We start from the raw sequence: 25,932 nt of genomic DNA, 5'->3' as shown, positions 1-25,932 counted from the left end.
TAAACAATGCCATAGGGTAAATAGATATAAGTTTAAAAAGACATAGCGTTAGCAAAAATCCAATACGAAGTAGAAGAAAATACCGGAACAGAACATAATCACTTCTAAGATTGACATTAGACAACATAAAGCACAGGTAGTACATATTTAAAGCAACAGATAATATGTAAGGCAACATAGTGGTGAAGTCTATGGTCCCTAACTTATTAGCAAAGCATCTGAGACCCCATCCCTACAATACAGCGCTCGCATTCGAGTAAAAAGCCTTTTTGAATAATTCAGTTTTGCATTGTTTGTGGAAAGCCAGGAGAGTGGGGGCTCTCCTGACCTCCTCAGGCAGACTAGGGCCGATTCCAGACGGCCCTCCCCGTCCCGAAATGTCGTGCGTCGTTGCGCGTCGTCGCACAGAAAACGCGAAATATTGCATTTTCTCGCGCGAGTTTTGCGTGACGTCGTGCAAAACTCGTGCGAGAAAACGCGATATTTCGCGTTTTCCGCGCAACGACGCGCGACGTTTCGGGATGGGGAGGGCCATCTGGAATCGGCCTAGTTCACAGGGTAGGGGCCACCACAGAGAAAGCCTGTGTACGGGCTGCTGTTGATTTCGCCCATGTGCAGCCTGGCACCTGCAGGAGACCCTGTTCAGATGAGCGAAGTTGCCATAGAGGAACATAGGGAGGGAGGCGGTCCCGCAGGTATGCCAGACCAAGGCCATGAAGAGCTTTGTATGTAATAACCAATACCTTGAACAGAGCACAGTAACTGGTAGGTAGCCAATGGAGTGACTGTAAGATGGGAGTGATGCTCATGCTCCTGTTCACTCCTGATAACAGTCGAGCTGCAGCATTTTGCACTAATTGGAGCCTCCTAGTTAGCTTAGATGGGAGACCTATCTATGTATAGTGCATAGTCTATTGACTATGTATAGTTACAATAGTCAAGCCTTGATGTTACCATAGCATGGATCCAGGTGGCCAGGTTGGCTGTGTCGAGATAAGAAGCCATCTTCCAGGCAAGAGTGAGGTTGTAAAAAGCATTTTTTTGCAGCTTCCAAGTTGTTTTTCTAGTAGCGCTGGATCCAGTATAACTCCTAGGCTTTTAACCGAGTCAGCAAAGGTCAAACAAACTGCACCGAAAGTGGGGAGTACAATATCCTTCAAAATCTCTGCCTTCCCAACAAGCATCACTTCGGTCTTGTCTGAATTCAATTTCAGTTTGTTGTTTTTCAACCATTTCACCACGGCTGTCAGGCAGTGATCTAAGATTTCTACTGCATCCTATGGGGACCTAGATAGCAAGATATAGAGTCAGATGTCATCTGCATATTGGTGACAACCAACTCCATAGCTGTGAATGAGTTCTCCTAAAGACTTTACGCAGAGGTTGAATAACATGGGAGATAAGACTGCGCCCTGCAGAACCCCGCAAGATAGTTCCCATTCTGGAGATAGCTGATCTCCAACGGCGACCCACTGAGTCCGTTCCATGAGAAATGATTTAAACCAGTCCAGGGCACATCCTTTGATGCCCACTTCTGTTTCTAAACACCTCAACAGGATGGCATGGTCAACTGTGTCAAAGGCTGCAGATAGATCCAGGAGGAGCAATAAGGAGGCATGGCCTTTGTCTATATTCAGATGGAGATCATCCACTAATGAGATCAGAGTGTATTGGCGCTATTTTATCAGTGAAAAACTTAGCAAAGGCCTCACAGCTAATTATACCTCCCACAGGAGTCACCTTAAAAAACTAGTTGGCTGCAGTGGTTCGGAGGTATGGGTTCTCCTTCCTTGGAGGTATTTAAGAAGAGGATAGATAGCCACCTGACAGCAATGATGATTCTATGAATACCACGAAAAGAATACTGCAGGGCAACACAAGTTAAGTGCCAGGTACTCCCTCCTGCCAGGAGGGTATAGGGACCTGGTAGGGTTGCCAGGTCCCCTTACCCTCCTGGCAGGAGGAGAGAGACCTGGTATTTACCTCTGTATTATTGCTCGGATGTGCAATTAGTGCTGCTGGGTTGCGTGATGATGTCACTTCTGGGAAGTGATGTCACCACGCAGGGCATTGTGCTGCCCCTGGGAACGCTCCTGTGCTTCACAGAGGTCTGATTTCAGCTTGTTTGGGGCCAAATCAGGCTTATTTGTGGCTTAAATTGGCCTGCTGGGAAGTGGAGGAGCTCTCCAGGGCCCTCCCAGCAGTGCTTCCACACTCCACAGCAGCAAAATCGGGCATGTTCGGGGCAAAAATCGGCCAGCTGTGGAGTGCAGGAGTACTGCTGGGGTGGCGTGACATTGTCATACAAGGCCCTGGAGTGCTCCCTCACTCTGCAGCAGGAAGTGGGCCTATTTTGACCCCAAATGGGCCCAATTCGGCGCACTGTGGAGCATGGGAGTGCTGCTGGGTGGGCCCTGGAGAGCGCCTGCACTTCACAGTGGCCAATTTAGGTTCCAAATGGGCCTGATTTGGCATGTTTGGGGCCAAAATTGGCCCACTGCAACATGCAGGAGCATGACCCGGAAGGCGCATCCCCTCACCTTTTCCCCCACCGGCCAAGTAAATGGTGGCAGTGGGCAGGGGGTGGGAGCAGGGGATCCTCTGCCCCTAGCAGGGGACTGGTATCCCTAGGACCTGGCAACCCTAACTGCATGTGTAGTGGCGGCCTATCTGAAAATAGGCCTAAGGTTACACTGGAGGAGCAGAGGAAGACTGATAGGTGGGATGCTATCTTCCAGGTGGGGATGGAGATCTCCTGGAACCACAACTGATCTCCAGCTGACAGAGATTAGTTCGCCTGGAGAAAGTGGCTGCTTTGGAGGGTGGACTCTATGGCTTTATGCCCTGCTGAGTTTCCTCTCCTTCCTTCCCTGAACTCCACCCTCCCCAGTCACCAGCCCCTGAATTTTCAGGGATTTCCCAAGAGTGAATAATGCAACGATTAATCTCTTGCCATTGGAACAACATAGTGTATTTCTTTAGCTGAAGTGGGAGTTAAGGGACCCATTAGGTAGGTCTATATTCCTGGTTGGGGCTGATTTACCATACAAGGAAACAGAAAGCAAGACAAAAATTTACCATACAAGTAAACAGATTTACTATACAAGGAAACAGAAAGCATGACAAAAATATGCAGTCAATAATACTTGGTGGGCAGATATGAAGAACAAATAACCGTAAAGTAAAGAGCATGTGGTAGAATTCTGAGCGGACAGATTGGACTGCTCCACTCAGACTGCAATAAATTACTCCTCTCTTGAAAAGCAAACACCCTGTGACAGAAAACTAGCTGAGAACTAACAGGCTGCCTAGGGTTGTCAGGTCCAGGCTGGGAAATTCCTGGAGATTTGGAGGGTGGAGCCTGGAAAGGGTGGGGTTTGGGGAGGGGCCTCAGTGGGGTATAATGCAATAGAGTTCACCATTCAGAGCAGCCATTCTCTCCAGGGGAAGTGGTCTCCGTTGCCTGGAGATCAGTAATTCCAGGAGATCTCCAGCTACCACCTGGAGGCTGGCAACCCTAAGGCTCCCTGTGACAGAATCTTTCCTTTTGACATGCTGTGGTTTTCTTTAATTCTCACAAGGAGACTTTTAAAAAAAAAAAAATTCAGAAGTAAGTATTCCCATTTGCACTCTAGTGGGCCAGTCCACCATTCCATTCAGAGGCAGGCCGAGACCCACCCTGCTACAACAATAGTAGCTCCCGTACTTTTCTGTTTTCCTATTTCTAAAGCAGAAGGCTGTGGCATTTACTGAGCAAAAATGAGGGAGAAACTGCATTGTGCTGACATGAGCAGTAGATTAAATGAAACACATACTGGGCATTCTGCAGTATGTCTTGGCATCTTTGGCAATCTGTACTCCTGCCTCGCCTGGAGGAACAACTCTGAAGTTGTTGATTCAACATGAGGCTTTACACGCTGGTAGTTCTCATTTATTCACGCTCTTTACCAGCAGATGGAGCTACGATGTTAGGGGCCGCCTTCCTCCCCCTATCTTTCTCTCCTCCTCCCCACCTCTCCCCCTCCCCACCTCCTAATGAGCTGTTTTCTGATATATGTTGGGTACCATAGAGTGAGCCTAGAAACAGGAAGCAGAGGCAGAGAGGATTCTGGAAAGGTCTCTGTGTTTTCTCCCCTCCTTTCCACTGAGACTTGCAGAACATTATCATGCATATGTAAAGCTTTATGGATAGAAACCTGGACAATTACAATAGGAGGCATTTTTTAACGTGGTCCTCTTCTCTGTGGATGCTGTGCTTTGATTTGTCCCTCTCTTCTTTACCAGGTAAGCTGGCGGCAAGCCATTTCCTCATGCAGACGATGGATCTTAGCAACCTGACATCCTCACAGAAAACAGTGAATGGGATTTTAGCCTCTGGTAATGCTATAGATAAATGTAAAGAGGAGCTGGGAGAATTTAAAGCCATTTTGAATTTTCAAATTGTAGTGAGGCAGGGCTGCTGGATTTCCCCCTCTTCTTTTTTTTCTCGTCTGCTTTCTACCTGCTTAAAACCTTATACTGACCTATGAATATTCATATGATAGTGTTCTTTTGTGTGTGTGTGTTTTTCTGTTGATCAAATCAAATTGTAAAATAGGAATTTATTTACAATAAAGAGACCTCTGCAACGTTTTAGATCTCCAATGGAGGTCATGTTGCTCCTAAGGAGAAAAAAATGAGTGTATTTGTGCTTAGTGCTGGGGGGGGGATCAGTTTTAGTTTAGCTACAAAGCTATCACATTCAAGTGCCTCAGGGAGGAGATGTATACAGAATTCATCTTTTCTATACCATTTTCTGCCACCCTGTTTTTAGAAGAGGAATCCAGTTTTCTAGGTTATTAGAATGTTACAGTATTATGCACCATATGTTTTATTTTGTCACTGTGGCATAGGGAAGGGTAAGAGATTCTGATACCCAGATTAGTGGTGATAAAAGAGAGGCCCATTTCAATCCATCATGTAATCTCCCTCCTAGTCAGAGGCCGGTGAGGAAAGAAAGAAACCCCAGGTATTTTCACAATTCCCTTTCTGTTAATCTACATTAATATGCCTCCTTTCTAATTGTTTGCTGGAACAAATTGGTTTCAGTTCTAAAGTGTTCTGTTGTACTGGGTCATAAAATCAATAATATACAATGGACTACCTATTTGAATTTGATGGCTTACTAGTTAAATAGAAAATACACCGTTGTGTTTTGGGCCTGGAAGATTGGAATATAGAATTTATTACCACCTTCAGATTTCTTTTGGAATAAATTGTGTGTTACAGATGATTGTCAAAATAGAGTGCCAACCTGTGTAAGCAACAGGAGTCTTCAGAATTATGGCCTGGATTTTAAATGCTGGGAGAGTAGCTCTGGAATTTAGTTCCTACAGAATATAGGGTTGTGTAGATGAGTGAAATTCATGTTTTTTACTGCATCTGGCACTTTTGGGCAGGGTACTTAAATCTATAGATATTCCTTGATTGTGCTAAGTAATGTGAGATTATATATTGTTTTATTTATTTTGACTTTTGGTGCCAAACATTTGAAAGGATTAAAATATTTCTACTTTTTTCGCACTGAGACTTCTGCCTATTTTGCTTGATACGGATCACCGTAATTTATGAAGAAACAAGAAATGACAGTATGAAGAATGTTGTTTTTCTCTTGAAAAAAATCTGCCTTCCACACTTCCTTCTGTTGTAAAGCCAATGCTGTTTGTGATATCTCAGATTTTTATTGCCCTAACATGCAAATACTATAGCTGTAGTTTTCTACTTATTTCATATCAATATAGTTGACTTTGGTGCCTGGAGGGCTAGATATTCTTGTTTGTATAAATTGCCTTCAATTTCTTTTTTCAGCCAAGGGCAACTATGAGATGATGTGTCATAAACAACATGGATCAGTTATGGGAGCCCATCGTTAATTAGCTATGTCTGCTTTCTGTCAGATTTTTATCATAAGTGAGGATTATTACTCCTAGGCTAATTCATATCGTTAGGGTTTATCCAGATGATCAGCTCGAGGCATAGCCCTGACACATTTATCCTTTTCTATAAGTCTTGATTCAAATGTAGCAGTGTGGTATTTACACTAAGCAGAATTACACCCTTCTGGGCCTACTGAAGTCCTAAACTAATCCTAAACAGAGTGATACCCTCCAAAATTCATTCAAGTCAAATGGTTTAGAATGGTGCAGTTCTTAGGATTGTACTTTTAAACTGTTAGTGCTATATCAATTACTTCTAAACTATCCTTGCTTCAAGGAAAGAGAGGGTAGTCTTGCTACAAGGAGATGCAGTGTGCTATAGAACACAAGTGATCTAGTGAAGGAAGGATTTGCGCAAGAGCTGAAACTGAAGAGTCTCAAGGCAAAGGGTGTGTTAAACAGCTGTTCATCAACATATAATTTCCCAGCAAAACATATAAGACAGCCACCTCTGATATCCTATGAAGCTGGAGGAGAATGTTACCGTAGATCATTTCAGAAATCTAGGGAAGGAAGAGAATGTTAAACTTCTCACCTTTTGGCAGATGATGCAGACTTTTTAATATTAGGTTAAACTGTACGTTTCAAGAGGTGTCTGGTAAGTAGATAGGCTAATAGTCTGTGTAAATGTACATAGTGACATTTGTTTCACAGTATAAATAAATGGGAGCAAACTGGTTGCACATTGTGTATTGCCCCTTAAGCCTTTGCTGTTTTGAAAAGCAAGTTAAGCAACTGATTTTTGGAAAACAAGAATCTATTCTTACTAGAATCTATTCTTTACTAGAATCTATTCTTATTCAGAATTATGTATACTAGAGAAATTCCCACCAAACCATGGGAGTTTGTATGAAATTATTGTGTAGACATGGGTGTCCTTGCATCATAACCACGCCTTATGATCACAAGCCATGTTGTTCCAGCTTTCTCAGGTTGTGTGGCTATCACATTTTGTTGTATCTTGATGCAATAACTGTGCCCACATTCTTCTTGGACGGTTTGCTTCCAGGGCTCTTATGCATTCTGCCCCTTTCCTTTGTATGTTGGCATGAAGATGGGGGTTTATATGTTTTTTGATGTAATTGCTGACTCTGCAAAGCAAAGAGAAAATAATATTATTCCCCTGTGTAGTTTCGTGGAGAAGGGCATTTTGAGATCTCCCAGATGCAAGATTGCAGGATCCTTTCCCCCTTCCCCTCATTCCTAACTTTCCAGGTGTCTCTGTTCTCCCCTCACCATCAAAATGGTTCAGAAGCAGGTGGACAGAAAAAAGACTTGCAGACATGTGGGATGAGGTGATAAAATGACTAACGTCCTGCAGTCAGTGTTTTGGTTGCTAAATGTCTCTGCCTCTTGTTTGCACATGCCACAAGTAAGGCACGGAGCCAGAAGAAAGTCCCGTTGAATTCAGAGGTGTTTCATCAAATGTATAAGACCACAGCCTTACTTACTGGTTTACCTTTTCTATAGTCTTTCTGTCTGATCCACTTTTCAAGGAGACTGCTGTCAGCGAAAAAGAAAAACAGTTTCTTTGCAATGATAATTGCAGCTACTGAGTACCAGATGGGATGTGTGCGAGAGAGAGGGCGGATTGGTACCTTCTTTTTCCTCCTGGAGAGAGTGCAAGTCAGGTGAAGGTCATAATAAGCTTATTGTATACAGTTATGAAGCAGTAAGCCCCGTTGAACTCAAAAGAGATTTAATTCTGAGGAAACACACAATGTGTTGGACCATAGCCAAATTGCACTCTCAGGTGCCTTGGATCTGCCAGGTGAGATACAAGTGCTATTCCTGTTGAGGCTACCTTTCCAAAAGGGGAATGCAGTAGAAGATAATTTGAGCTGTAATAGAATTTGAGAGCCAAATGTCTGCTTGCTTCAGATTTGTCAAACTTGCATTTACTAATTAAGTGATTTATTTTATGATGGCTTTGAACCCACAAAAAAAAAATCTGCAATCAGTAGGTTCCTTGTGTGGGGAAAAGACCTCATGCTAGCACTTTGCACGAAGTTACATCGCCTGTTCTAAACTGCATTTCTGCTTGCTCTATACATTAGGCAAGCAATTTCTGGGCATTATAACATATAGGGAGGGAAGCAGTAGGTATTACGCACGATCTAGCACATGCAGAGCTGTGCTAAGGCTGTTTACATTTCTGCATTGCTGGATCCAAGGCACTCTGTACCTATCTAGCCATCCATGACCTCTTCCTTGGTTAAACAGGAGTCTTTTGTGGCGGAGAAACCTACCGACCAGGAACAGCTGTGACAAGATTTATATTTGGATGCAAACATAAGACATGAATATTATGCTGGAGGAAAATGCGTATTAATTGGAAAAGATTAAATCTTAAATCGTTCTTAATTTTCTGCTGTTATGATAAAACATGCTGTTATTTTGAGCCGGGAACAGTTTCTCATATCAAAGAAGGGCTGTATACCTATTTATACATGTTATAGATATATTATTTAGGATCTATAGAGCCTTTAATCATCAGAGTTGATTGTTCCCAATGTAGATGATCAAAAAGTGTGTTGGGAAGAAGCACCTCTTTTCTTGTGGGCCTGTTGCCCCTCCACTTGGTAGATAGAAATTCAACATATGAAGCCCTTTCCTTCACTGCATCATTCCAGACAAGGCTATATCTGTTGAATCTGTACCTAACCCAGAGTTGCTAGTGGCAGTGGCAAAAAAATGGCAATCCCAATTGGGGAGGAGGTGATCTTTTAAAGCATTTGCATGTGGAAGCCTACTGAAAACATACCATGGTGTCATTACACAGTATTGGGTGAAATTTGCCTTTTATGTTTAACATTGGATTATTTGGACAGTAAGCTTTGAGAATGGGGGAAAGAATCTATACTTCTACATGTCTTTGGTCCCAAAGTCTCATTAAACTTTTCCCAGGCTATGCCGTATTAGAACTGTGCGGGAAGCTGCTCACTTTTCCAAAGTTCCCCGGTGTTCCTGTTTGGCTGAAATTTGTTCTGTCTGTCAAGAGGACACAACTTGCCATGAATCTACCCAGACTCATGTTATACGTGCCAAAGAGTGACAGTTGGTGGCAAAAGGTAGGAGGAGGATACAGTAAAGTGCTTGTGGGGATGAGACAAGGCCAAAGACTAATTATCAGCATTCTGTTTCTTCTGTGCCCTGTCTCTTTCTGCAGTATGACTCAAGAACACTTTTGTTTCTATCAGTGAAACTCTGTTTTAGAAAAACTGATGCATATTAAAGGACGATTGGGCTGTTGCTACTTGCTGAATATCTCCTGTTGATGATAATCTTTGTACAAATCAATAGAGTGGAACTAAAAAACTATATATAAATCACAAATCAGCGATGAATATTTCAGCATTTGGTCCCATCGTATGGTTGGAAGGCTCAGGATACATCATCCTTACTGAAATGATGGACGTATGGGTCTGTTTAGTGCTTGGATGGGGAATCTTCTGGAAATTTCATGTACATATCTTTAGTTCTGCTGGAAGAGAGGCAGAATATAGATTTAATAAAGAAACAATATAACATTCATTTATATACTGCCCATTCAGAGCAGTTTAAAAAGTGTGTCATTACTATCTTCACAACAATCACCCTGCGAGATGGGTGGGGCTGAGAGAGCTCTGACAGAGCTGTAACTGACCCAAGGTCACCCAGCTGGCTTCAAGCAGAGGAGTGGGGAATCAAACTCGGCTCTCCAGATTAGAGTCCTACCACTCTGCAACAATATATTCCACTAGTGTACATTGGTGTACCAGCATGGTATAGTGGTTTAAGTATTGGCCTAGGACCAGGGAAACCCAGATTTGACTCCTCACTCTACTTTGGAAGCTTGCGGGGTGGGCCAGTCACACACTCTGAGCCCAACTACCTCACAGGGCTGTCACAAGGATGATATGGAGGAAGGAAAAGGATGTAAGCAGCTTTGGATCCCCATTGGGGTTTAAATGAAGTAAATAAACATTTGCTACACCACAAACAGCATAGTTGGAATCGAAATACTGTAGTACTACTGGAAGACATTCCAGACAATGAAAAGGTGTTGGCAAGGATCAAACATTAGTCTGGAGGAAGATTTCAAACTTTGCTCTGGGGAGCGGTAGCATCTTCTCCCTCAGTCTCCCTCGGCAGTGGCCCTTTAGGAACCATTAGTGACTGGTATGAATTATGAATGCCTTGAGGCTCTCCTAGCTTAAATTGGAGCACTATCTTGGCACGCAGACTTCCTAGAAGTTGAGATCAAATGGAAATGGACTTGTGGCATCCATTGTGGAACCTATAACTTCATTGTGTAAATTACAGAAACAACATACGTACATAAATTATGGTCCTTTTCTGCAAAATAAAAGCGAGCAGCAACTAAGAAAGGAATGGGGTCCCACTCAGGTTGTCTATTTGAAGAGAAAATTACTGTTAGGCACGTCTCATACCTGGAATCTGAGTACAAAACAGCCTGTAGGAAGTGGCTGTGAGATTCTTAAATAGTATCCATACATTTTAGACATGAATTGAGCCTTGAAGCAATTTCTGACACGACTTGAGCCTTGAGTGTTCATCTTTGGAGCTGCATTCCAATTTAGTGTACGAAGGTAATGTTACTCTAAATCCATATTCCTTGCAAGCAGACAGAATCTTAGTATTGAGTATTGAGTATAACAGTAGTTATTTATTCAGATTTTTACATCCCACTTTCCGCCCAATGAGGACCCCTAAGCAGCTTACAGTATCCTTCTCCCCTTTTCTGTTTTTTCTTCTCAGCAACAATGCTGTGATGTAGGTGGGCTGAGAGACAACGACTGGCCCAACATCACCCTGCAAGTTTCCATGGTAGAGTGGGGCTTTGAACCTCAGTCTACCAGACCCCAGTCTGACACTAACCACTACACCATGCTAGCTCAGTAAATTGGATTTGGAAATAAATGAGAACTAAGTGAGAAATCAGGCATTTCTGTTGTACTTCCGCACATCTTAGAGTCTGTTCAGATATTACGAGATTTACAAGGGCCTCCAAGGCACTGTGCAGAAAATACAGATGGGGACTACCCTCCCTGGTTTTTTATATTTGTAGATTTTTCTGTAAACACTGGAGTTCTCTAGGTTTAGGCTCCAAACCTCTCATTTGTTGTGGATACACAGATATCGCTATCTGCATAGCCACCCTTTTGTCATTACTATTGTGATGAAGATCTTGCAAGAATATGAGGCCATGCATCCCCTGTCGTATATTGTAACATCTGGGTCAGCTTACAGTGTCGCCACGGAATGGTTATGTGATGGGTGTGTAAAAATAGTCAAGTTGGGGTTTTTTTTTCAAGCTGCTTATATTGAATGGCAACTCTGCACTTAAATGGCACTTTTCTGTGAACCTACTTGGCACCATTTTCTTTGGCTCCCCCTCCCCCCATTCTCATGATGACTATTTTAAATCTAAATAAAGTGATTTCATCTTCTGCAGGACAGAATTTGATCACATGTACTAATTATTGCTGCTGCTTTTTAATTAAGACAGGAAAAGGGAATTGCACATTGCTTGATGATCGAGGTGACTGTGGGAGCGGAAACTTAAGTTACACTCTTATTCTTAAGTGTAAACTTAAGTTACACTCTTATTGCATCTGAAGAAGAGAACTATGATTCTCAAAAGCTTATGCTACAATAAAGTTGGTTAATCTTAAAGGTGCTACTGGACTCTTTTCTATTTTTACTCTTATTCTTGTTCCTATAATTAATTATTTTGCCACTGAAGGAATGTTTTACTTGCTTGAAGTAAGTTACTTCCCAAAACAAGTTGTCCAGTTGATGGATCCATGGCCTCAATTCCAAATATGTTTTATTTTAGTTGTAAAGCCCACTGGAGGAATTTCATTAACACATTCTTTTCTTGGCTCTCAGCAAGTTTTCCATAGAAAATCTACATGATAGAATCAAAATGTTTTGATTCTGTGTTATATTCTGTGATTTATTATTTTCTCCCCTCCACACCTGATTTATTGTTTTCTCTTTGGTTTGCTATATCCTGAACTCCATATTTTAGCACACATGAATTTTTGCTTGGTGTTTCATCAGACTGTGATGTTTGTAGTGTTAAAACTGCTTGAAAAAATTATTTTAAAAATAAATCTTACTGAGTTGAATGAAACATACTTCCCAAAAAGTATGTTTTGGATTCCAGGTGTAAAGTTGTAAAAACACCAAGTCAATGGCACATGGCCTTGATGTAAAATGTATATTATCCTGGGTTTCATTGAAGTTATTTATTTTATATACTTTAGATTTTTATTCCGCCCTCCCAACTAGTGGGCTCAGGGTGTATTACAACAAGCTAAAAATACATCACATAATTAATATGTAATATAAAACAATAAAACATTTTAAAAATATAACATACAAGCACAATATACTTGAAACAATGCAGTGCAGACAAAATATGTGAATATAAACAGTAGGGTATGTGTAAAATGTTGTGAGACCACAGATGCCACAAAAATACAGAATGTTTGTGATGGGAATTGTGACCAGCAGTGTTTTTTGTTTGAATTTCTTGGTCTAAGTTACTGTGCAGTGAATTTGCTAAAATCTTCCCAAACTTAAGTGAGGTCTGTCTGAATTGAACTATACAGCCTAAATTCTACTTGTGGCGAATTTCTGTGGCAAAGTTTAATTAACATTTGTTTTTAAAGGCTGTATGTTGTTGAAATGTCATTTAACATTTTTGGTAATCCTTAAAATAATTGAATGATGATGTATTGAGTTTTATTTGTATATCCTCTGCTGTGTCTAGATGCAGCTATGGAATGCTTGTCTTCTGAGATCTGAAGAGATTAGGGTTGTTCCCTGGACTATTCAGGTCAAGGCACTGTAACCACTACACACTGTGAAACTTCTATGACATTCAGAATGTTATGCAGTTTGCTAGAGGAAAAGAAAGGTGAACCGCCAGCCTGTTTAACAGCCTTATCAATAATTGGAACTTTCTGAAAATGACAGCAGCTTAATTTATAAATTCCAGTAGTTTACATATATTTCTATTCATGACCGTGTTCAGATATCTCAACTCACAATCAGACTTTCTTGAGTAGAATTCAAAGTAACAAGGATAGTACAGACACTATGTAAAACATTTTTTAAATATAAAGGATTTCTGCATGGGCAGGGAGTTAATAAGAGAGTTTACCTTGAAGGAGTTTCTTTGTGGTTAACTAGCGGTGATAATTGTAATGGTTTGTATTCTTCCTTTCCCATTTCTTTATTTGTCTTCTGTTTAAAAATGGCTGGAGAGAGAAGGAAAGCAACTTCATTTCCAGAGTTCAAGCCAAAAAAAAACTGTTTGAAAGTTTAACATTGTTATATTAAATGATTCTGGCTTAAAACATGCTGTCTGTCTCCCAGTGAAATAGTAAAGAATCCCATAGCACCTTTAAAAATAAGCCAACTTCATTGTAGCATAAGCTTTCGAGAGCCACAGCTCTCTTCATCAGATGCATGTCTCCCAGTGGGCATTGGGAGCGATTATTTTCAGGGGTAACTGATTCCTGAGATAATGTGTGTTTGCTTTAAAAATTCTGAAGCAGAGGTGTACTGTGACTGTTACACTTCAGGTGAGCAGGAAAAGAGGGTGGCTCACTTCTATTCATTATCTGATTAATATTGAGAATCATTTTGTGCGTTATGACTTTAACAGGTACTTGTTACAGCCCTGTGTTGAGGACCGTTCAAAACTAGCATTTGAAGCATATACGTACAGTGTTTACCTCAGCTGTTTTTTACAGGTTTTCATGGAGAAACACACACATTCACACATTTAGCTTCCTTAACCATTTATAGCTTTAGCAGGTACACAACACAGATATGCATATGAGTAATGAGAGGGAGTCTTGTGAAGTAATCATTATCAGATTGGTTTCTTAAGACGTATCTTTTTCTCTTGCCTCATTTTTGGCTACCTGTCTGTAGTATACTAACAGAAGTCTCCACAGGTATGACCCACCAAGTCACCAGGCATGTTTTCTGGCCTGCTAAGTGGATTGCAATGTGTACATACACAAATCTGCCTGCCTCATTCTCTTAGAGTCTCCCTACACAATACTTTCGACACATGTTCTTCATGTGGCGGGAGACGCAGTGTTAGCCAGGAAATGTAGTTTTGAAAGACACAGCTGGCGGAGATTGCTCTGGAGGGGACGGATTCTCTCACAACCGTCCGCTGCCTCTGGCATCTCCCTTCCAGAGCCTTTGCCCTGCCGAGGTTTGGTTAATTCGAAGTTTAAGCAGCAAGGACATCAGGGTAAAAGCTCCAGAAGGGGAGACAGTATGGCATGCCAGAGGCAGCAGAGGACTGTGAGAGAATCTGTCCCCTCTGGAGCGATCACTGCCGGCTCTGTCTTTAAAAACTACGCTTCCCAGCTAACATTGTGCCTCCTGACACTTGATGAACATGCACCCAGGTGTCTTGTGCAGAGAGACTCTTAGTTCCAGGTATACGGCAAGATTAGTACATTTACTGGGTAGGGGGATTGTTACAAGTGGTTGAGGGGGTTGCATTCCGCTTATTGGACCCCATGTTTTGCAGGCCTGTGCTATCACAAAAGAGAAATTAGAAAGAAAGGATATTAACCTTGTGAGTTGAGAAAGTTCACTTTCACAGAACAATTATTTTTAGGTTTTGGAACTTCAATACTTCTCTGAAGTTATATTTGTAAAATTTATGAACTTTGGTGCTAGTACAGCAATAAACAGTATTTCTTATGCTACCTACTACAACAGTGGTTCCCAAATTGGGCAGTACAGTCCCTGTGGGGATAATGGAATTACCTAGGGGGGTGTTAAAAGGCAAGGGGGTGGCAAGGGGCGCTGGAGGTGGGCCCCTCCGAGAGTGTTGTTTGCTTATTTATGATTGATCAGGCTAGAGCCTAAAGCAAAACATCTTCCTCGCTTCAAGTTTCTGCCTTTGTATGGTGCTGAAATCTGGTAGAAACTGTTGGCATTTTTAGTAAACATGGTACCAGAGTGCTAATCAGACCAGCATACCTTGTTTCTAGAAACTGTTGTCACCGACAGTTTTAATTGGATTTTGAATATATGTGCAATTAATCAGCACTGTTTTGTTATTATTGTCCTCAGTGGGTCGTGCAAACCACTATTCTGAATAATGCTTTTTATAGGGTAGAGTAACGGGCACTGGGGATGAGCTTATGGAACCAAGGGGGACAGTGGCCTGAAAAAGTTTAGGAACCACTGCACTAGAAGGATATAGTTGGCCCCAATAGTTTTAATTTATTTAAAACTTTTGTAGGTTGACTTTCTGTTATATCAGCCTCCCAAGGGGACTTACACGAGGTTTATGCAAGGCTTATGTTAAACAGTAACAGTGCTGTTTCAAAAGGCACATCTTCCTCCTTTGGACATAAAGGCCTGTGGAAAAAAAACAAAAAAGTAATTAAAAACTCATCCTCCCCACCCCGTCTTAGGACTTTCCTCCATTTTTTTCTGACAGAACTTTGAGGTGCAAAAAAAAAACCCCTTTATGGAATGAGTGAAACACTTTTTAAGACAGGTTTTTTGCCCTCAAATGTGCAGAATGAAAAAGTATGAGTTTTTAACCCAAATTGGGAAACTTTCGAAAGCACTGAAAAAATAACATCTGTGAAATATTTTCTCATTTGGAATGAGCAAAATGCTTCTTAATACACGGTTTTACTCAAAATTTTTAATGTGAAAATGTTTATGTAATAGTATATGTAGTATACTATAGACATAGACACCACATTTTCAAAAATGTTTATTGTTTAAATGTTAACATTCAGTGTTTTCAATGTCACAAAATTTAATTTGATACTCAGATATGCTAGTAGCCCTGCCTGATGTGTCTTATAAGAATATTACTGTCCACTTCCTTTTGTTTACTGCAGCATTTGTTTTCTACATTCACCTTTTGTTTGTTCCTGTTTCTCAGAGAGCTAAAATTAAGATACACCTTTTAAGGCAGTGTTGGGTGCAGCTGTTTGCAACTCTTTATCATGTATTGGGTATATTTGCAGTTTTTCCTGTGGAAAGCTAAGACATAAATATTCTATATCTATATAGTACAGTTTTATTTGCTAAGTTATAAATGATGCATTTTATGTTGTTGAATCCACTAAAAAGGTTGTGATAGGAAACAAGTTTTGCTTACATTTCAATTTTGTCCAGTTTTTTCTAGTAAAAAAATGTGTGTTCCCCGCACCCGTTCCTTCAAAATTTCCCATGTCCTCCTACACACTTACCCAGCTTACCCAGAAAAGATGGAACGATCTCCTTCCATAGCTTATATCCTTACTATTTCAAGAATAAGAAAATATTAATAACTAAACTGTATGATACTATTGATCTTAGCCAAAAGGCCAAGAACCAAACTGTGAATGTTTAGATGCCACAAAATAGTTCACCATCTATATTGTAAGACACTGAAGGACTTGGCAGTGGTAGGGGCAGTGGCGACATAGGGTCTTAAAGATTGATTATGTGGTGCTTGTGTCCCAGACGGGTCCCCCTGGTTGCAACTTGCCACTGCCTGATTTCCTGAGATCCTAGAGAAAAGTCGGCAGAAAAAATTTATATGTGGAAGGAGCAAGCAGAGTGTAAGAAGGCAACCTTGGTAATGAATGCTGAAACAAGCAGTCTTCTAGAGTAATGAGAAAATGAGGCAAATGGGAAAGAGAATGGGCAAAGAAAAAATGTAAACTTGTTCAAGAACTGCAGAAAGGAGGGAGGCTAAAGTTCACGGTTTAATTTGAAATAACCAGTCAAGTCTGTGGCTATAGATGTATGTTAGCATTAACACGTTTTTAGTGCCTTCTTCAGAGAATGCAGCAGCACTCTCATGCTCTACAGTGGCCTGATTTGGCCGAAATCTGGCCCGATTTAGTCCAAATCCGGCTGATGCAGAGTGCAGGAGCACTCCAGGGCCTGTTGTGCCACCCCAACAGCATTCCCATGCCCTGCAGCAGCCCAATTTATCCCCCTGCAGAGCACGGGAGTGTTCTCAGGGGCGACACGTGGCCTGCGCGATGACATCACCTCCCGAGGATACCATGAAAGGGGGTCCAGGGGGTAGGGAGACCTGGCAATCCTATCAGAGAACCTTCATCCTGCTATGTTACAGTTCATGCTTACATCAAGGGAAAAATGCTTTTGTGTGCTACAAATCATTCCTGAACATATCTTCACTTGACCAATTTTGTAATACTGGAAATGTCTTTAGATCTGTAAAGGTTTGAGTAAACTGACAAACTCATCAAGAGAACCTTCAGAAATCTGTGTCAGTACGTAGCAAAGGATACCATGTATGAAACCAGTCTCTTTTTTCATACTAATTTTTGAAATATTGTTGCATCTGAGAGCCAAAACACACGAGAAGAAATACGTAGGTTCAGCACATGTTCTCTTACCTCAAGGTTTGCCGGGATCTGTAGGTGTCCTGGAAGCTTAAAGTTTAGCATTTACAGAGCAGCAGGAAGGGAAATACAGGTGCCTGTATTTCCCTTCCCCTTCCTGTTGCTCTGTAAATGCTAAACTTTAAGCTTCCAAGACACCTACACTTCCCAACAACCCTTGAGGTAAGAGAACAAGTTTATCATTTACAGAGCAGCAGGAAGGGGAAGGGAAATTCAGGTGCCTGTATTTCCCTTCCTGCTGCTCTGTAAATTCTAAACTTTAAGCTTCCAGGACGCCTACAGATCCCGGCAAACCTTGAGGTAAGAGAACACGTGTTGAACCTAGGTATTTCTTCTCGTGTGTTTTGGCTCTAAGCTTGGAGAAATATGCGACACTGTGCCTGGATGCTAGAAACTATTTAACTCTTCTTTTTTGTTTAGCGCATGTGTACCAAAATGGCCAGGATTTTGCTGACAGGAGAACCATTCTGTACAAGTATTAAGGATGGGATGCTTTGACTTCATTTTGTGGAACAAGGAGAAGGTTTTGTAGTCCACGACTGAAACATATTCCACCCAAACAAGTATATTCTGCAAATCCGTGGCCTCTGTTTCAAGATCTGACATAGCCCAAAAATATAAAGGTAGGATACATTTTCACGTCCAGCTGTTCAATTGTGCTTCATTATGACTTGGAGATCTTGCTTCAGCTTTCCATTCCTTTAACAGCACAAGCCACCTTCTACTTTATTTTATTAATGGGTTTATTTAGGAAATAAAATGGTACTCAAAATGGCTTACAAATTTTTAAAAAATATATGCATAACAAGTGTAAAACAGCAGTATAAAAACCAGTAAAACCAGTAAACGTCTCGATATCCTCTCTTGCCATCTTGACCATCCCTTAACTCCCTTTATAACCTCACACTTTTCTATTGGTATTACCTTTCTATTGGCATTCACTGATAACTAAGGACCTGTTGTTGCAAAAACACAGTAAAAATTCCCATTCAGACCACTCAAAACAGAATCATGATAATAGGTCTACCTCGTAACATCATGACATCACCAGTCTCATCATATGCATATGTGCTCAGAAGTAAGTACCATTTTATTCAGAGTGGCTTATTCCCAAGTTAGTGTTCTTAGGATTGCAGCCTTTATATTCTTATCATCTTAGAGATTTCTACTTTGAAGAGCAAAGTTTAGATAAAATGTGAATTCACAATCAGCGTGAGAGCTGCCCATGCTTCCCACCCCCCTTCCCCGTATTTTAACAGGGTAAAGTTTAGACTTGCAAAAGGAGGAGACAGATGAATTAACAACTAGTGTGTTATGCACGTGTTTCCATTCTTTTTGTTTTACAGGTCATTCTTATGCAATAGGCTAAAAGTAACTTAAATGTGCAGGATGAAAAAATGGCACAGGCACGGCTGGTACCACCAGGACCTGACAGCTTCCGCTATTTTACTAGAGAATCTCTTGCAGCTATTGAAAAACGTTGTGCAGAGGAGAAAGCTAAAAAACCCAAACAAGATCATGCAGATGATGATGATGAAAATGGCCCCAAGCCAAATAGTGACTTGGAAGCAGGGAAAACGCTTCCGTTTATATATGGAGACATTCCTCCGGGAATGGTGTCCGAACCTTTGGAAGACTTTGACCCATATTATAGCAATAAAAAAGTGAGTGTTTATTTAGACTGGATGGATTTTGGGATGTCTTGACTAACATTTCCAAACTTTGACCGTTAAGTTAATTTCTGAGAGCTTATCTGTGTTTACCAGTATCATTAAAATTCTCTCTGTTTATGCTTGACTACAACTGTTTTGTATTCTGGAAAATGTCTGGAGTTTCACAACATCACCACAATTAATGATTCTGTATTGTAATGCACTGAGGCAAGCATCTTCAGCTTTTTCTGATCTATAACCCAAGTCTAATATCAAGCTGCAACCTTTGTCCACGCTTCATTTTTTATACTTCATACTGACCAGGTGCAAAAGAGGGCAGGCCTCAGGGCTGCCAAACTCCTGTTTGGGGCGAGGGATCCCCTGCTCTGAGCTTCCAGTGCCCGCTGCCAGTCTAGGCGGGGCGTGTGTGGCATTTTTAAAAACCAACGTTTTATGATGTCACTTCGCCTGCCTTTTGCCTGCCCCGCAGGACGGGGCGGCCGGCTTGCCGCGCACCCCCTGTCCTGCGGGGCAGGCAAAAGGCAGCGTGGGGGGCTGCCAGGCCGCCCGCACCATTCACCTGCCCCACAGGACAGGGGGCAGCTGGCCACCCCCTGTCCTGCAGGGCAGGCAAAAGGCAGCGCAGGGGGCTGCGAGGCTGCCCACGCTGCCGCCCGCGCGCTCCCAGCAGCTGGCAGCTGCTCCCGGCACCCCCTCCCTGGCGGTGCCGGGGCAGACTACCCCCCCTGCCCCCCCTTGATCTGGCCCTGGTCTGTAGTATTTCTGCAGTGAATGACATGACAAACTAATTCTGCTGAATTGCTAGGGCTTTTGCTGCACATAGAGATGTAACTATGAATAAACTCCTCAGACAATCGTAATCTAGATTCTTGTGTTTCTGGAATGATTCATCCATTTCTCGGTGTAATGATCGTATGCATCACTATCTTCCAGACTGTGGTCCCTACTCACAACTTTGTTCAACCTACTTTAGAAAATATTGTGAATCTATAAAAATCCACGATCTGTTAAGCATGCATACCTCTCAGTGGTCTTTTAAATAGTATTTAAATTTTTTAGCAAGAGATGCTTGGGTGCCTTGTTTCCCATTGACAACTACAGTAATTACCAGTCCTCTTGCTGTTAACAACAATTCCTATTAACTTAAATGGGACAATCAGCAAGAACTTTTCCTGCCAGTCAATGGAACAACTAACTGTACAAAATAATTATTTGCATATGATACATAATGAATTTTTTCATGATACATTCTGTTTATTTTCCAGACCTTCATAGTACTGAATAGAGGGAAGGCAATTTTTCGATTCAGTGCCGCATCTGCCTTGTACATTTTAACTCCTTTCAATCCCCTCAGAAAAATTGCTATTAAAATTTTGGTACATTCATATCCTTTTCAAGTAGTTGATTTCATGTGTTTGAAGTGAAATTTGAAATGTTTTACAAAAGGAGCATATTTACAAATAAATGTAAAAATAACAGTCTCATCCTAAGCAGTGTTACACCCTTCTAAGCCCATAGAATTCAATGGACTTACTAGGGTGTAACTCTGTTTAGAATTGTTCTATTGGCATCCTTGTTGGTAGTTTAATGACCTTGTTGGTAGTTTAATTATATGAAATTAAGAAACTCCCACTGAATACACTGTGTGTAACTGTCCTGTTCTTATTTGATTTTTTTTAGTGTTGTCAAATTGTAAGTCTGAATTTATTATCTAGATTCTTAATATGTACACATTCTTACTAATTCCCATGAATAAAAATAGTTTTATCAGATTAGAGATATTTTAAAAATTCTGAACTTGATTGCTTTTGCCTTTAAAGCAATGGCTATGGACATGATTAAAATATCATCTTTGTGGTACCTGGATCTCATTGAGACATTTCAGCCAGGTGAGAAAATGCTGTGATGGTCAATGTGGGGTATATCCGGGGGGGGGGGGGAGGAGTTCTGGAGATGAGGAAGTGGAAAGGCGTGGGGAGTGGTAAAGTGAAGAAGAGAGATTAGAGAAAATTTGTTATGCATACTGTTCTTGTTAATGACAATATTTTCATTTTATTAGTACGTTTTTAGACTTACCGTTCTCTAAGGAGCTAAAAGTGACATACATGGTTCTCCCTTCTCCATTTTATTTTCCCAACAACCCTGTGAGGTAGGTTAGGCTGAGTGGCAGGTCCAGCAAGCTTCATGGCAGAGCGGGGATTTGAACTTTGGTCTCCCAGATCTTAGTCTATCACTCTACCAAATACACTGTGTGACTCTTTACATTGTAATGTTGTGAATATGGATAATAAACGTATCTGGAAAAATAAAAGAGTAAACGAAATAAGAAGCCAATACCTCTGAAATAATTCTTTTATATTCAGTAATCTGCAATAATTCTGTGAAAAGTCCAATTAGAATGTAAGGCGGGGGGGGGGGGGGAATACACATCCAATTGATTGTTTAAAAATAATTTTAACAATTAAAATTAAATTATTTTAAAATATTTTAAAATAAATTTATTTTATTTATGAAAATTTATTTTAATTTTAAAATAAAATTAAAATAATTTAAAAAATTTCCTTAGAAGGGCGGAAAGTTAGGACTGATTTGCACAATTGTCATACGGAGGTATCTTCAGTCATGTGTACTTGCAAGAATGTGGAGAGCACAACTCATTGACTTATACAGCCACAATGACTTGGCAGCAACTTAAGAAATTTCCACAGGCTCATCAAATGTGGCTCGCACTACAATATATTGGCTGTTAAAGATGCCACTGGTATTAATCTAGCTTGCTGAAATGGATATAAGATAGCTGCCATTCAGCAATCTTACATTCATTTATTGCTTTAGAACCCTGCATATCTAGTCCTGACTTGAGTGGGTGCTGCCTGTGATTTCACTTTGTGTTATAGGGTATCTGATTTAATGTCAATGTTCCTTGACTGCATTTTACATTATTCAGCATGCTTATTATGTGCACTATTTTGACCAATTGTGTATTTATGACAATGAGCAACCCTCCGGACTGGACAAAGAATGTAGAGTAAGTCATTTTTTGAAAAAAAACATAACAGAAAACCTTGTAATCTATTTTGTTTGTTGAAGCAGTTGTGCATTTTGTTGGCTGTTTCCGTAACATTTTTTCCTACAATATGGCTCCACTGATCTGTCAGTAGAATGTGCCAATTGTTGTGGAACTTTAATGCATTCTCCTTCCCTAGCAGTACTTTCTAGTCCAAAGAAAGTTTATTCCCAGGGTCGCAGGATTTGTGTGATCTGAGAGCCATGTTTCTTGTGAGGCTGCAGTAGGGAGAAGGAAGGCAGAAAGTAGCCCTTTCTATCTGTCCCATCAGGACCAATCTTACGAATTAGGGCAGTTTAATCTCTTTCGCTCAGGATCCTCCTCTTCCTCCTCTGTGCTTTCATTTTGCCGTTTGTTGAAGAAGTTCAGATTGGCATACATGGGTGGCTCCACACACATCCTATAATCTTTATAACAATTCTATGATATAAGTTAGGCTGAGACATAGGGACTGGCCCCAAACCATCGTTGAGCTTCAATCACGACCAATGAGTATCCAAACCCAGGTATTACTGGTATCACTCTAACCCCAATATATTTCCAATCTCTCTGTAATATGTGGCACAATTTGGTTGAAATCTGGATTTGTCTCTACCTAAATTGCTGTTTGGAATAGTGCGGGGAGAAGATGATTCAGTCTGAAGGTCAAACTAGACCTGATGGAGAACACAGAGCTTTTTAAAGGGAAATGACAGGCATGCAGGAGCCCTATTCAGACTGTGGCTGCATGGAGGGAGGAAAGCTTGGATTTGATTAACCCTCCCACTCTTGCACAGTTTGGCTAATCCCCCCTCCTCCACACATCTCCAGTCTGAATCAGGCTCCCACATGGCTGTAATTGTATCCTCCCTGTGTCCTTTTAACTTCCATCAGGGAATTTCTAGCATCTTGACTGTTGTGACCCCATAATTCATGATGAACAGGCTATTAGTACTTGCTTTAGTCTGCCCACTCTATCAGGGCTTCCATTTTCTTTCTAGCTTTTGTTATTTAAGAGGACTGTTCTTAAACCTCAGAGCCAATGAGACTTTTTAGCACAACAAAGTTCAATTTATACCAAGCACTAAAAGTAGGAAAGAGACTCTTAGAGGTACTGTGCAAAACATGCGAGTTGCGCATTCCTTTCCCAAGGGAGCTTTCAGTCTGTGTTAGATGGGGCAGACAGAGGCTACGTAGGTGATTCATAGATTGATCAGTGAGGAGCTAAAGTGGGTAAATGAGAGTCTGGCAGTAATGGAGGTAGAGTTAAGGCCCCTGTAAGACTTTTAACAGTGAGTCTTAAGGAAATGCTTGTTGCAGAAGAGGGAAACAGTATGAGAAAAGGGGGGAGGAGGCTGGATGGCAGATGACACTGAAGAGGGCATCCAATATATCTGAAATTACTGCTTTTATCATCCATCCATTATAGAGGGTAAAATGAATTCAGAAGGATGTGTTCAGTTTAAACAAAATTGCCCAGTAAAACATATTGGGGTCCAGTAGACAGAATGTTTATTATATGATTATATGAGCTACACTGTGCTCCAAGCATCAATAGGAGAACATCTAGCATATTTGTTATGTTTTGAGCCTGTGGCAAAGGGTCTAACATTAATGATGCCAAATGTTCTGCTTACTGCCTTTTAGGTACACGTTCACTGGAATTTATACCTTTGAATCGCTTATTAAAATTCTAGCAAGGGGCTTCTGTTTGGAGGGTTTCACTTTTCTTCGAGACCCATGGAACTGGCTCGACTTCAGTGTCATTATGATGGCGTAAGTGGTTTGACGATTAGGAAAAAAAACTTTTAAAGGCATGAAATTAGTGTCAGCATGTACCATCCCAGAAGGCATGCATGCGATAACTTAGGCAAAAGTCCTGTTAGCAGTGAAGTCACTTCACTACATGTTATCCCATTTTTAGCTCACTGTAAGGACAAAACACTGCAGAAGTGCCCACTAGTTCATTTGCTTTTTAGGGACGCAAATTTCATGTCCTGCATTCTTTATGCATACTAGAATGGAAACTCTCATTTTGACTTCATGCCACTTATTAAATTATTCTAGCTTAGATTTTCCAATGCAAAATGTGAGTTTCATGTCAATGAAACTTAAAATGTAGATGATAGTTAATAAATGCAAACCTCTCTGATGAGGCAAACGACTGCAAAAGCGAAATCGTCAAAGCGGTCTTGATTAAAGACCCCCCCAAGTAATTAGCTTAAGCTCTGCCTCAATTCTGAATAACTGTGATTTAATTCTACAGGTATGTAACAGAATTTGTAAACCTAGGCAATGTTTCAGCTCTTCGAACTTTCAGAGTATTGAGAGCTTTGAAAACTATTTCTGTAATCCCAGGTAAGAAGTGAGCGGTATGAAGTGCCAGGCCCCTTTGTATCTCCAACTGTTTTTTGCGTGCTGTCATTGTGTTTGTGTGTGTAACTCCCCTATTACAGATATGTGACAGAGTTTGTGGACCTGGGCAATGTCTCAGCGTTGAGAACATTCAGAGTTCTCCGGGCATTGAAAACAATATCAGTCATTCCAGGTGAGAGCTACGTTAAACACAGAGGCTGAGTAGTTCTGTTGAAGTTGAGTTCACAAGCTTATGTCTTGTCAGTCCCTGCTTATGTTACTAAAAGGCAGGAATCAAAAGATTCCTTGTCTTTTCAAACGTAACATTTTTTTTTAATTTGCAAAATCAGCCTTTGTGTTTAACAAAACGATTGCATGAGAGATCTACGGAATGCGCAGTCTATGCATTATATCTTGTTTGGGGGTTTGCTTTTTTCCTTTTTTGTGTTTTGCTTTTAAGGTGGCAGGTTTTCTTTTTTTGTACTGAAAAGCTTTTGTCACTATGGCTTTTTTGTCGACATATATTTTAGCACTTATTGCTTCAGCTCAATTTTGAATTAAGTTTTGAAAGCTATCTTTTTTTTGTTTTTTAAAGCTCACTGCTTATATAAATGAGGATCTTGCTTGGGAGCATATTAATGAATGTCCAGATGAACATGGCCCAGGATCTTCTTATCTACATAGCTTTTCTACTCCAGCTATTTCAAATAAAGAATTATTATTTTTTATTTAGAAAGTTGTGTTCTGTTTTTAACTATAAAATGTGCTCTAAGTGAATTACAAATCAAGATATCTGAAAGCCGTCCTGAAAATAATCTTAAACCAATATATTGTAGTTAATGAAAATTCATTCTTTAAGAAAAAATCAAGCACAGGAAAATTTTACCAAATATCATTATATACAAGCAGCCTATAACAGATAAACTTCCTGTTTTATGACAAAGTACATTTGTTGAAATGTACACTGCACATTCATGAGCAGGTGGTTTTTGCTTCTCGTGCATTTTCACAAGTGTTGATGATGTTCATGAAGCTTGGATGTTTTACAGTAAGATGTTTTCTGCATGCAGTCTTAAAATATGCTGGAAAGAATGCCTGATTCCTTTAAATAGCTCTTTGGATCCCGTCTGTTTGCAGGTCTAAAGACTATTGTGGGTGCCCTAATTCAGTCTGTGAAGAAGCTCTCGGATGTCATGATCCTGACTGTGTTTTGTCTGAGTGTATTTGCACTCATAGGGCTGCAGCTGTTCATGGGCAACTTGAGGCACAAATGTTTGCTCTGGCCTCCAGACAATTCCACTTTTCACATAAACATTACCTCCTACTTCAATAGCACAATGGGAGAAAATGTCTCATTTGTTAATACGACTGTGAGCACATTTGACTGGGAGGAGTACACGGAGGATGAAGGTAAGCCTGAGTGATATAATCAATATGTGCAAAATGTT

General features: G+C 40.7%; 1 protein-coding gene across 7 annotated transcripts in view; it reads left to right on the top strand.

The window, feature by feature from the left end:
* The first annotated feature begins 18,807 nt into the window (after nt 1–18,807).
* The window catches only part of LOC129323716 (sodium channel protein type 3 subunit alpha), an 85,690-nt gene continuing 78,565 nt past the window's right edge, over nt 18,808–25,932 (top strand). For 4 of the 7 annotated variants that reach the window (XM_054970331.1, XM_054970330.1, XM_054970327.1 and 1 more), the window contains exons 1-6: nt 18,808–19,074; nt 20,349–20,467; nt 22,022–22,111; nt 23,777–23,905; nt 24,586–24,677; nt 25,622–25,894. In XM_054970331.1, the coding sequence (XP_054826306.1) occupies nt 18,808–19,074; nt 20,349–20,467; nt 22,022–22,111; nt 23,777–23,905; nt 24,586–24,677; nt 25,622–25,894 (970 nt within the window). Of the gene's footprint in view, nt 19,075–20,348; nt 20,468–22,021; nt 22,112–23,776; nt 23,906–24,395; nt 24,488–24,585; nt 24,678–25,621; nt 25,895–25,932 lie in introns of all 7 variants that reach the window. The other 3 variants (XM_054970332.1, XM_054970326.1, XM_054970329.1) reach the window with 2 other exon arrangements.

Source organism: Eublepharis macularius, chromosome 2 (genome assembly GCF_028583425.1).
Source record: "Eublepharis macularius isolate TG4126 chromosome 2, MPM_Emac_v1.0, whole genome shotgun sequence".
Taxonomy (NCBI): domain Eukaryota; kingdom Metazoa; phylum Chordata; class Lepidosauria; order Squamata; family Eublepharidae; genus Eublepharis; species Eublepharis macularius.
This window is presented reverse-complemented; position numbering and strand designations above follow the sequence as displayed.